Here is a 13,067-nt window from a genome sequence, read left to right on the forward strand (position 1 = left end):
ACAAGCCCTCTTGTTGTGTGTATGAATACAGCACCCTTTCTCTGTTATGGTGCCCATCATATCCCCCCAAAAATCTCCCATAAAAATGTCAGCATTGATTTATAAAAGTTTGAATATCAACTGACATGCTTCCCTAGACCTATCGTTCCTAGCTTTTGCTAGAAGGCTAGATTGAGTTGAAAATTTACAGTTGACTCTCAATTGTATATCTGCACTAATGGAAAAGAGTTTAAGGAAAGATAATTCTCTCACAACATGGAATCAGTAAAGGTGAAATTTTTCTTTTGATGATCACTCTGATTGTTTCCCACTTTTGGTTGTGTAAAACAATGCTGTGATAAGCATTCTTGCATGTATATTTTTGTATACAAGTGTTAGTATATTCACAGGGTAAAGTACTAGCAGTGATGATACTTAACCAAACGGTATATGGATTGAACCTGCAACCCAGGTATGTGCCCTTGACTAGGAATAGAACCTGAGATCCTTTGGTTCACAGGCCTATGCTCTAACCATTGGGCAACCGGCCAGGGCTAGATCAAATTTTTTACATTTGTCTTTTTTGGGGGGTGGGTAACAGCTTTATTGAGATATAATTCACATACTACACAATTAATCCATTTAAGGTATAAAATCAATGCATTTTAATATATTCAAAGATTTGTGTAACCATTATGACAATTAATTTTAGGACAATTTCACCACCACAAAAAGAAGCCCTGTTTGCCCTGGTTGGGTAGCTCAGTTGTATATTATACATTTTGCCGATCTGACAAAAAAAATAGGTATAATTTTAATTGATTTACAACAAAATAATAATCTACCTTTTTTTTTTGCTACAAAGTGGCTTTAAAAAAATAAGGTACCTATACTTGTATATAAGGATTTCTGGTACCAAGAATTAACCAATCAGACCCAACCCTATTATGTGACGTGACCAATAATATGCAACTCTATTATATGACCTATATATTTATAATTCAAGACAGGGCATTCACACCGGACAGTTATTGTTGTGATTACTGCTGTAATTTTTAATTTGACAATTTAAGGGAAAAGAGGTCAGTGTCTCTGACTAGTCAGGTATAGCATGTTTTTAAAATTCTTGTGGTATACCGGTTAAAAATCGCTGCTCTAACTGAAGGATAAGGAGTAGGGTAAAATGATTATATTATGTTCTGAATATCAAATGATGATTTTTTTTGTGAGAAAATGCCTTTTTTATTGTCTAAAGTTTTCAAATGATGATCTTTTGCTTTTTTACTCTATATTTTGCTTTAGTGATGATCCTACTATGGCTGCATCACTAAGGGAAGCTTCTGCCAATCTGGAAGTTCTGGAGGCCAGTGATGAGAGTAAGTAACTCAATAAAATCTTGATAACTAGAACTAGATTTATTTACTATGTTTAACAACCCTAGGAAAGAAAATCAAGTCACAAGCAAACAAGTTCATATCAAATTTCTTACATTAGGCTCAGTCCACATTTACTTTTTAGTCTTCTAAACTCTTCACTTTCATTTCCAATCTGATACTCAAAAAGTTTGCCTGAGGCCCTGCAATCTTATCTGGGGATTGTTAATAGGTTCTACTTACTAAGGCAGGGGAAGTGTTTCTGTTTAATCAGGAAAAAAATCAGAATAGCCCATGATCGGAGAGATTCAACTGAGGTTTTACTGTAGCTAGTAATCCAGATTTAACCAAGAGTAAAGGGGAGATAGAAACAAAAGATGCCACCATAGGCTTCTGTTAAATAGGATTCAATTAAAACATTTTCTTGTTGCAAAACTTACTCAGATGTTTATCATTGCCTAAATTATGGTGCCAACTATGAGTGATGGGTGTCCATGAGTGATAGAAAGGGAGGCAAAAGTTACTAAAAAATAATAAGCTTTATTGACACTAAAAAAAGGAAAAAGAGGAATCTAATATATGAAATGAGATATTGAACTTAAAGACAAAACTGGCTTTAATAACTCACTGAGTTGTTCTCAATTTTTTCTGCACTTTCTTAGTAGTATATGGTGTAGAAAGACTTGGTATGGAAGGATGGAGAGAGGGTAATCTTTTTGGGGCTTCCTGGAGGCCAGACTTCACTGATGATGTGGGGTGGAGGATACTGAGCATGGTACATGGATCTTTGAGGAGAGAGTTTGGGTATTCATCTCTGTGTCACCATTGTTTAGTATTGGGCCTCAGAGAGAGTGATTAGACACTCAAAATTTATAAAGAATGAATTAAATAAATGAATGATAGGCCTCCTCACCTAAGCAGCCTCAAACACTAAACCAACTAACCTATCTTTTTGTATATGAGCTAGACATAAGCCTACAAAAGAAGATGACAATGCAATGCAGCTTGGTGAAGAATGAAGGTAAGGAAATGCCTTTTCCCTATTCCCAAGATTTTTTGCTGTTAGTTCTCACCCGAGGATGTCCTTCCATTGATTTTTAGAGAGAGTGGGAGAGGGAGAGACAGAAAGAAATATCAATATGAGGGAGAGACATCGGTTGGTTGATTCCTGCATGCATTCCCACCAGGGCGAGGGATCGAGCTTGCAACCGAGGTACATGCCCTTTACCTGATTCAAACCTGAGACCCTTCAGTCTGAGTGCCGACACTCTGTCCACAGAGCCAAACCGGCCAGGGCCCTAAGATTTTTTTTAAAAGGCTAAACATTTGGGTACATTTTTAGTATTAGTCATTGCTAGCTAGAGAATAAGGTGGTTATTGGGAGGTTGAAGGGGAAAAAGGCTAGTTAGAAATGTTTTCTTTCCAAGCAGCAGTGCAAGAGAACAAGGTCACCATTATGTGATGCATTTTTAAAGCTAAGTTCAACTTAGACGAGCTGCCTGTGTGCATGGTGGATAAGCAAATATACAACTCAGCAGCAATGATTCCATCATTGGATTTAATGGTGTTTTCTTCTCTGGGGGAAAACCTGCCTGCCATGGGCCATTTTCTGGCATGTGACACACTGCAGGCCCTCATTGGATGAGGATGTTGAAAGCTACTGCCTGTTTGAGAATACATAGTCCTTAGGCTTGGATAGGGAAATGAATGGCTTGGTTATAGAAGTCCAGACAGCTGTCAGCTCTCAGTTGTCAGCTCACTGACCACCACTGCTGTACCTTATGGGGCATAAAGTACCCAGTGTATAGGTGACCTACATAAACATTACTGGATACAAGTGTGGGTTTTGACCCAAATCTGCTGTATAGGTCTATCTACCCTTACACTTTTAGCAAATCTTGAAACCAACCCTCACAGGACTCAGCTGCTGGCAATTTAAAGGCACCCCTTTACAAAGAAAGCTTGAAAGACCAATTTATACACTTGAATACATGGCAACTGTCTCGGATTCCATTAAGGGTTCAAAAGTAACATAGCATTTGGACAGTTCCCAGCTTTGTAGCTCACACCCAGGGTTGGTCTCCATACATGGAGTCTGATGTGATTCATGATGGGGAGGTCTCCTAATCCAGAGTAGGCTTAAGACTTGGCATCTTGCAGCTTGCCTTGCACTGTGCTACTTGTTAAAGGGATTTTAAAGAGGGCCTGCCTACAACCTTGATGAGGGGACAGTAGCTAAGACTTAGAACTATATCTTATTCCTTTCACATGATACACAAAATGTAGTAAGTGCTTGATCTTAATAAATATTTGTTGAATAGATGAATGAACTAATTAATGTGCAGACTAGAGAACATTCAGATACAAATGCTCTTTTGGTGCTAACACTCAAGTTTTAAGTATGCAGAGAGAAGCGTGAACTTGAGAGAAAAGTGAATGCCTAGTGCAGTGGTTCTCAACCAGTGGGTCGCGACCCCATTGGGGGTCGAACGACCCTTTCACAGGGGTCGCCTAAGACCATTGAAAAACACATATATAATTACATATTGTTTTTGTGATTAATCACTATGCTTTAATTATGTTCAATTTGTAACAATGAAAATACATCCTGCATATCAGATATTTACATTACGATTCATAACAGTAGCAAAATTACAGTTATGAAGTAGCAACAAAAATAATTTTATGGTTGGGGGTCACCACAACATGAGGAACTGTATTAAAGGGACGCGGCATTAGGAAGGTTGAGAACCACTGGCCTAGTGAGTGAGACCTAAACAGAGGCTGCCCAAACACCACACAGAAGCTGGAGCCTGAGCTTCTGCACTTACCAGCAATTCAGATACTTTGTCACACCAAAAAGTTTCCAGGTTGATTCCAGGCCAGAGCACATGCCCGAGTTTCAGGCTCAATCCCCAATAGGGGGTGTGCAGGAAGCAGGAAGCAGCCTATCAATGTTTCTCTCTCTCCCTCTCCCTTCCTCTCTCTAAAACCAATAAAAAACATATCTTTTTTTAAAAAAAGAACAAACCAAATGAATGGTGCTATGGTCCCTGATAGCAAGAACCAAGATCTGCAGGGCACCTGGAATCATAGTCCTTCTTCATATCACAGAGACCCTGTTTCCTCTCTTGTCTTCCCTCCCACCATCACACTATGTATCACTTTCATTCCTAACTTCTAGGAAAGAAGAAATCTAAATTTAAAGCCTTCAAGAATTTTTTTGCCAAGAAGAAGAGAAAAGAGCCTGAAGGTATTCAGAGAAGCAGCAGCAGCTTGAAACCAAGCTCGTCCAACAGCAGCATCAACAACTCTTCTCTGAATCTGGTTCAGGAAGGTCAACAACCTACATTTAGGTAAGCTCTCGGGGGCTGGTGTGAGGGGGTTAGAGGGGGATGGGGACAGGATAAGGGGCAGATTGCTAGACCCAGGTCCCCCTTTTGTAGCCAATCACTGATGGGCCTTCGGTTCCAGGGACTTTTGGCCTCCATGCCTGTGGAGGCTGGGTTGGTGGCCATTGTCAATGCAGCCATTTCTCAGTGTCCTTTCTCTGTGCTCATGTGTAGACTTGTCTGGGCCGCACAGCTCAATGGGTTGGAACATGGTAAATGCACAACCCATTCCCCAAGAGCTCTTGGTGGAGGGCACAATAGATCAAGGAAACCTTCCCCTGTCATAGCTACAAGAACTTAAGAAACGGGGTCTACCACTAGAGCTGCAGGCCTCTGTTTTATAAGGTAATAATAGCCTACATTGTTCAGGAAGCTTGGTCTGGTTTGCTTGCCTGGCCCTCAGACTGCAGCTCTGTGATTACTGGGTGAGGGGAGCTAGATCTCAGAATACGTGAATAAAGTATCAGTGAAGCCATCTAGCTGAATTGGAGGTATAAGTGTGAAGTCACTGTATTAATGTAAAAATGAACAAATAAATAAGCACGAAAACAAAGAACCCAAATCCATTTCTCCCTCTGTCCCAGGAGACTAGGGGAAATGTTACAACTGTTCACAGAAGGAATGGGGAAGATTGTTTCTGCCCCTGCCACCCCTATTCAAAGTTTCATCTGTGATGCCCCATTTTCCATATCCTATTGTGGAAAATCTGGACACCCAGTACCACCAGCTGTTTCTAGCTCAATTGGATCCCCCTCTATGGAGTTCCACTTGGGCCTGTTCTCCTGACCTTAAATTCTAGGCTTATCTGAACCCCCCACAGAGCTCACATGTGCTTCTCCTCATTCTCTCAAGGCTTTGCTTAGTGGTGATGGTACAGTTAGCAAACATGTTATACTGCCCCCTAACAGTTAGCAAGTAAGTGTCCTTAAGGAGGACCTTAATGAGTGCAATGAATATGAGGAATTTCAGATAGCTTTGCTAGTGGGAAAGACGGTTTTGGACAGGGGCTTGTTTCATACCTCACAAATCATACCATTATAGACCATGGTCTTATAGCTCCAAATAAGGCTAAGACAAGCCCTGCTAAAAACAGAAGGGTAGGGTGGGGAAGGGCATTTGGGTTGACTCCATGCTGTCTCTACAAATTGGCAAGGGCTGTCTCTACTAAAATTGTATATTTCCCCTTCTTACTTGCCCCCCCCAAGATGGTCCATTTAGTTTGCCACATTCTCCACAAAGAAGGCGTGTGCAGGTGCATCTCTCTGGGATGGGTGGGGAAAGGAGGGAAGGAGAGAGAATGAGAATGAGAGGGAAAGGGAGTGCATATAAGTGCATGAGCGAGCTCATGTATGAGTAAGGGTGCTTTTCTAAGGAACTGAGATAGGTCTTTATTTTGCAAGGAGCATAAATTAATTGAGTATAACGTGGGAGGTCTGAGGATTACTCCTGACCCCAGTTTCTTGCTTAATGTTATGTGAATTTTACCTCAACTATGTATAGTCTACATATTGAAATCCAAGAGTTATTGCTTGTAAACAATGTTGGGCGAATGATTAATATGTGATTACACAGCATCTCCAGCAGTAATTGGTTCTGTTGTCTCGTGATGTGACTTTCTGCAGCAGTTTTAATGCGTGCAGATGTTCCACAGATTCTAAGCCACACCCCAGCCATGTGCATTTGCTAATCGCAGTGACTGGTGAATGCACACATTTACTAGGCCTATTCAGTATGAATTTAAAATGACAGTAATACATATAGAAAACTTTTCTGTGAAATTAAACTTTTCATACATTCATAATTTTAATTACACAAACATATCTACATAAGAAAAACAGGTAAACTAATTTTTCAATTTTTAACATACGCATTTGGAAAACCTAACTTTATTATATAACGGACTTTCTGCTTTAACGGACATCCTTTTGCTTGAATTAGTCTGTTATATTGAGGGTTTACTGTATTTAATTTTTATGAAATCCATTTATCTATTTTTTTTCTTTTGTCGCTTAAGCTTTTTGTGTCATATCTAATACATTGCCAAATCCAGGTAATGAACATATACCCCTATGTTTTCTTCTAAGAGTTTAAGCTCTCATATTTAGGTTTTTGACCAATATTGAGTTAGTTTTTATATAAAGGCTGTCCCAAAAATGTATATACATTTTGAATGTTTATAAAGTCAGTGTTTATGAACATACAGTTCATTTAAAATTTTTAAAACAATCTATAAAAATGAATAATTTCTTTTGTCAATGCCTGTTTTCAAACTGATGACTGTTCTGGTCCAGGCACTACTGATAACAAAGCAATGGAATCTCAAACATCAAGAATCATTTTGTTCAGTATTTGTGTGCCCTCAATTCATTGACTGTTGCCAGTTTTATACTGTAAACTGTATTTTTTATGAATCCCTATTAAAAAAGTCTAGTGGCACTTTAGGATGAATTTTCTTTGTTCAAAACTTAGTCTGGCTTTACCCATTATTTAAAATCAGTTAAACCTGAAAAAGAGTGAAAATTAAGTGAGTTATCAGCTATTAAAGTGTGTATACATTTTGGGGGGATACCCTATACATTGTGAGATAAGAGTCCAACTTTATTCTTTGCATATGGCTATCCAGTTGTCCCAGCACTGTTTGTTGAAAAAACTATTCTTTCCCCCACTGAATGGTCTTAGCACCCTTGTTATAAGTCAGTTAACCAGAGGTGAGTGAGTTTATTTCTGGATTCTCAGTTCTATTCCATTGATCTATGTCTGCTCTTAGGCCAGTGCCAAACTGTAGCTTTGTAGTCAGTTTTGACAGTGGCAAATATGAGTCCTTCAAATTTCTTTCTTTTCAAGATTGTTTGGCTATTTTTGTTCTCTTGCATTTCACTGTGAATTTTAAGATCAGCTTGTCTATTTATGCAAAAAAAGTTTAAAGGCAGCTGGAATTTCATTTAATATCTCATGAACAACTTTTTGTCTCAGCATTTATTCATCTCTACCCTCCTTCCGTGATGTCTTTCATAGGCCATATTATAGATATACATGTGTCTTTGGTTCCTATGGCCCTTGGGCTGCTTTTACAAGACTGTTTCCTTCTTTTATAGGGTCAGGAGAAGCATGAACAAATCCCTGTCCCATGAAAGCATCTTCAGGTCGAAGTCTGAGCTTGAAAGCCCAGAACGTAAAATATACCCCTCTCCAGAGCCCCAGAGTGGCAGATCTCTGAAGGTAATACTGAACTTGAATATCAGTGCCTATTTGGACTACTCTTCCTCCATTCCCTATTCCTACCCCACCAAAAAAGGAGGGAGGAATTTGGCCTTACTTCTCTGCTGATTCTACCTCCACAGGGCTCTTGTAAACATTGAATGAGAGAATGTACTTTAAATATATGATGTGCTTACCTAGTGCTTGTCACATAGTGTTGACTAGTGTTACCATATTCACTTTATTTGACACACCCAAGAATTTAAGTATTATTACAGTGACATCCCACTGTTAATGTGCAAGTATTCCAACCTCCACGTTTTTTTTCTTCCACAGAGAGCTCATATTTCCAGAACTCTGTCTATCACTAGTAGTGTGCATAGACCTGTTTCTGGAACTCTGCTTGGAGTTATACCCCATTACGTGCACAGAAGTGGAATCTGGATTGGAGGCTCCAAGATCACTGAGGTAATAGAGTAGAATTGTTCAAAGTATGGCATCTGAGACAAACAGACAGACCTATGCTTGAATTCTTGATCTGCTACCTATTGGCTCTATAACCTTGGACTGATTGCTTAACCTCCATGAGCCTTCCTTTCCTCATTTACACTGGGTATAATATTAATATCTACCTCAAAGAGTTGCTTGTGAGGATTGATAAAGACTCATAGAGGTTTAAGAAATTGCTCAGGATCTCCCAGATAGTAAGTGATAGACTTGGAAATCTGACCCAGTTGTGTTGACTTTAAAACACGTGGTCTTTCCATTAGCACAGTCTCTAAGATGCTCAACTTCTTTATACCTGCTTCAACATGGAGAAGGGCACACATTTAGTCTCCACAAAATGTAGCATGTGAGTTCAATCCCCAGTAAAGGTACATAGAATAATCAAATACTGAAATAAGTGGAAAAACAAATCCATGTCTCTCCCTCCCTCCATCTCTGGGAAGGCCACACAGGGAAGAGACCCTTCTCCACTGGAGAGCTGATTATTCCGTATTTGGCAAAAGGTTACTTGGGTTTATTTTTTATTGATTGATTGATTTGGGAGAGGGAGGGAGGGAGAGACAGAGAGAGAGAGAAAAGGCTATTGGTGTGTGAGCTAAGGCTATCGGTCTTTGGTTTGAATAGGTACTAGAAGTGAAAACAGGGAGGTAGAAGATTCTTTCTTTGGCATGTTTTTTAACTTTGGGTTCTTAGTCCTTTAACCATTAAGCAACAAGAAAACATGCATAATTTGGAGGAAAGTACCCAAGTTTTAACTTTTTTCCTTTTATACTCTTCCTTAACAGATTCCACCACTGCGCTCATGCCAGCCCATCAACCCAACCCTGATACGATCTGACACAATCCCTAAGGACTTTGAAGAAATCTCTGCTGCTGCTGAGTCACCTAAGACCCCACAAAAGGCTTTTCCACCGATGTTGACAATGAAGGTTAGCCCCATCCAAAGTGGCAGGTTGTGTGGGGGTAGTGGTAGGTGGATCACAAGTCAGAGGCATAGTTTCTTCTTGAGTTTTATTTTCTCCTGTTGTAGCTCAATATTAGGAAGATTAGTGGGGAAGGAGAGTCCATTCTTGGTTATTTATTTACATGGTGATTTACATTTTCTATCCAATTCTAAAAGCCAAATAATTAGTCTTCAAGTTATAAGCAATAGAAGGCCGTATCTGAACAAAAAAATAGTTTCCACATGTTTTCAGTTATTTCAGGAAGAAAACAATGGAGATTTTGATGGAAGTAAAGCCTCTATAGATTTAATGCCAAAATCTTAAGGTTAGGGCATGTAGTATTATTTGAGAGACACATATCCATATGAAAAAAAATCATTTGACATATGAGAGGGCATGCATGTGTATTTCATATATCTAAGTTTGTCAACCAAATAATATTCATCAACAATTGGAATATGAATAGATTGTGCCCATATGAACATTTCTATTCTCAAACTAATGTGTAGTTAATTTGTTTGTTATTGAACTTGAGAGGGCTTTTAAAGTGAAGTAGAATTTTGAACAATTAACATTGGGAATTAAAAAGTAAACAGAAAGGTAATTTATAATGAAGATAATTGGTCAGTCAGCAAAAAACTATGTTTTGATGTTAAAAGATCCTATAGAGAGAAGTAGCCTTCAGTTAAATATGTCAACAACAACAAAAAAGCCAAAACAAAACAAAACACCAATTAGGTTAGGACCAAAGGTAAAGCACAGGCTGGCGATAGGGAGATGGATGCTCACTGATTTATGGATTTAGGCTATGATTATAAGTTTTTTTTTCTGCAGAATATCACAAAATCAGATGACGGGACATTCAGTCTGAATTGGTGGAAGGATTGAATTAGATAATTTTATTGAAGTAAAATTCACATAACATGTAATTTCTCATATTAAAGTATATGATCCAGTGGCTTTAAGTATATTCACAACATTGTTCAACCATCAACACTATCTAGTTCCAAAATAGTTTGTTTCCCCCAAAAGGAAGCCCCATACCTATTAAGCAGTCACTCATCATTACTCCCTCTTCTCTGGATTTGTCAATTCTGAACACTTCATATAAATGCAATCATACAGTATGTGGTCTTTTGAGTCTGGCTTGTTTCACTTAGCATAATGTTTTTAAGGTTCATTCATGTTTTAGCACATATCAATACTTAAGTCATTTTTATGGCTGAGTAATATTCCATTGTATGAATGTACCATGTTTTGTTTAGCTATTCATCTATATCTGTATATTGGTTATTATAAATATTGCTGCTGTGAACATTCATGTATAAGTTTTTGTTTAAACACCTGTTTTCAATTATTTTGGGTATATACCTCAGAGTGGAATTGCTGGGTCATATGATAAGTCTATGTTTAACTTTTTGAGGAGCCATTAAACTGTTTTCCTTAGCAGCTACCCCACCTTACAGTCCCACCAGCTACGTATGAGGGTTCCAATATATCCACATGTTGGCCAACTCTTTTCATTTCCTTTTCTAAAAAAAATAGTCATTCTACTGGGTATGAAGTGGTATCTCATTGTGATTTTGATTTACATTTCCATAGTGACTAATAATGTTAAGTGTTTTTTGATGTGCTTATTGACTATTTGCATATCTTCTTTAGAGAAATGCCTATTCAAGTTTTTTGCCCATTTTTAAATTGTTTTTGTTATTGTTGTTGTGGGTGAGTTGTAAGAGTTCTTTATATATTCTGGATACTAGACCCTTACCAGATATATGATTTGCAAGTATTTCCTCCTATTCTGTGAGTTGTCTTTAAACTCTATTCAAGAGAACAAAATTGGTCAAAATTTTAAACATTTTGTAAGGTTTAATTTATTACTTTTTTTTCTTTTGATACTTATGCTTTTGAGTCATATCTAAGAAACCATTGCCAAATATAATATCATGAAGGTTTACCTCATTTTCTTCTAAGAGTCTTAGCTCTTATATTTAGGTCTCTAGTCCATTTTGAGTTATTTATATATGGTGTGAGATATGGTCTACATAACTTCATTCTTTTGCATATGGCTGCCCAGTTATCCCAGCACCATTTGTTGAAAAGACTATTCTTCCCTCCACTTAATGGTCTTGGCATCCTTGGTGCAAATAAATAGATGAGTGGGTTTATTTCTGGACTCTCAGTTCTGTTCCATTCCTTATGCCAGTACTGCGCTGTTCTACTTATTGTAGCTTTGTAGTAAGTTTTAAAATTTATTTTATTTTTAATTTAAAATTTTTATTGATGAGAGAGATGGAGAGAGAGAGTTGTTGTTGTACTTATTTATGCATTCATTGGTTGATTCTTGTATGTGCCCTAACTGGGGAACCCATAACTTTGTATCAGGATGATGCTCTATCCAACTGAGCTATCTGGCCAGGGCCAGGTGTATTGTTGACTGAACTATATTTTACTGGGTCTAGAAACATGACAGAAGGGGGAAAATACTAAAATGTGTTTTATTTTTCCAAAGAGCAGCCTTACCCCAATTAACAACAAAGGAGTGTCCAGAACCCCTATCAACCAGTGCTACGGACCCCTTCCCCTGGCCTAAGGCCTAATCCTGATTCCTCCCCCAGAAAGATTCAAGGTTAGTAGGCGCCAGGCCTGGTACATCTCACAGATGTTGAGGTGAAAGGACCTTATTTAACTCCAGCTGTTAACCAGAAGTTGTCTGTGCCAACCTCCCTCGAAAACACAGGAGAAAGAATGAAAACATTTGACATTGGGCACATAGAGGGTGTTTTGGTTCTCAGCATGCAGGGAGGGAGGAGTGGGTTGCAGGAGGGGTGCGGGAGGAAAAGTAGAGAAAGGAATCCCATTTCCTTCCCTCAATTTTCTTTCAGAAACCTGCCAGAAAAGGATTCCGTTTGCTTTTCCTGAATAGCTCATAAAATCCTATGGTTGGCTCCTGTGGTAACTTTTCTAGGTTTCTCCTAACCAATATGGCTAAGGGAAAAGGTAGGGCCTTAGAAAGAGCCCTGCTTCCCAAAGGGGTTTCAGATATTTCTGGTTTCTGTTTTAAGGGAACTGACAGTTAATCACTTGGCCTTCAAAGGGGCTTCTGCTAACACAAATATCTGGAGATTCTTAGGAATGAGAGGTGCTCTGGGGTGCATCTTTGAGGTGTGAAAAATGCTATGTCAGGAATCCCAGAGGATACTTTTTTGAATCCCCTACAGAGGAACCCAACTAGGAGCTCCAGGATCAGTTGTTTGCAGAGGTGGAAGCTAGCCATAATGAGGACAAGGTGACATGCTCCATAAACACACCATTGGGGGTGGGAGCACTCAGTTCCTTGGGGTGCTCCCATCAGCTTTGTATCCATTAACAGTAATATAAGTAAAGGTAGTGTGTTGTTTATGTAAACTTAGCTTATAGGCAAGGCCTCTTCCAACCTGATTTTCTGCCCTCCACTGAGCCCGCTTATAGAGAAATATCAGAATGCTGATGGGTTTTACTGACACCAATTGTGCCTTCATCCCAATTAGCTCCTCCTGTTAATAAAACAGGGGTACAGCCCTGACCGGTTTGGCTCAGTGGATAAATCGTCGGCCTGCTGACTGAAAGGTCCCAGGTTCAATTCCGGTCAAGGGCATGTACCTGGGTTGCGGGCACATCCCCAGTAGGAGATG

At 38.9% G+C, this 13,067-nt stretch overlaps 1 protein-coding gene across 1 annotated transcript in view; it reads left to right on the plus strand.

Annotated features, from left to right (window-relative positions):
- Nucleotides 1–1,287: 1,287 nt before the first annotated feature.
- KIAA1210 (KIAA1210 ortholog) overlaps nucleotides 1,288–13,067 on the plus strand; it is a 26,286-nt gene continuing 14,506 nt past the window's right edge. Inside the window, exons 1-6 of the mRNA XM_014534192.1 lie at nucleotides 1,288–1,355; nucleotides 2,320–2,373; nucleotides 4,537–4,708; nucleotides 7,840–7,963; nucleotides 8,279–8,410; nucleotides 9,235–9,378. Coding sequence (XP_014389678.1) covers nucleotides 1,295–1,355; nucleotides 2,320–2,373; nucleotides 4,537–4,708; nucleotides 7,840–7,963; nucleotides 8,279–8,410; nucleotides 9,235–9,378 — 687 coding nt within the window. The 5' untranslated portion in view covers nucleotides 1,288–1,294. The remainder of the gene's footprint in view (nucleotides 1,356–2,319; nucleotides 2,374–4,536; nucleotides 4,709–7,839; nucleotides 7,964–8,278; nucleotides 8,411–9,234; nucleotides 9,379–13,067) is intronic.

Source organism: Myotis brandtii, unplaced genomic scaffold (genome assembly GCF_000412655.1).
Source record: "Myotis brandtii unplaced genomic scaffold, ASM41265v1 scaffold126, whole genome shotgun sequence".
Taxonomy (NCBI): domain Eukaryota; kingdom Metazoa; phylum Chordata; class Mammalia; order Chiroptera; family Vespertilionidae; genus Myotis; species Myotis brandtii.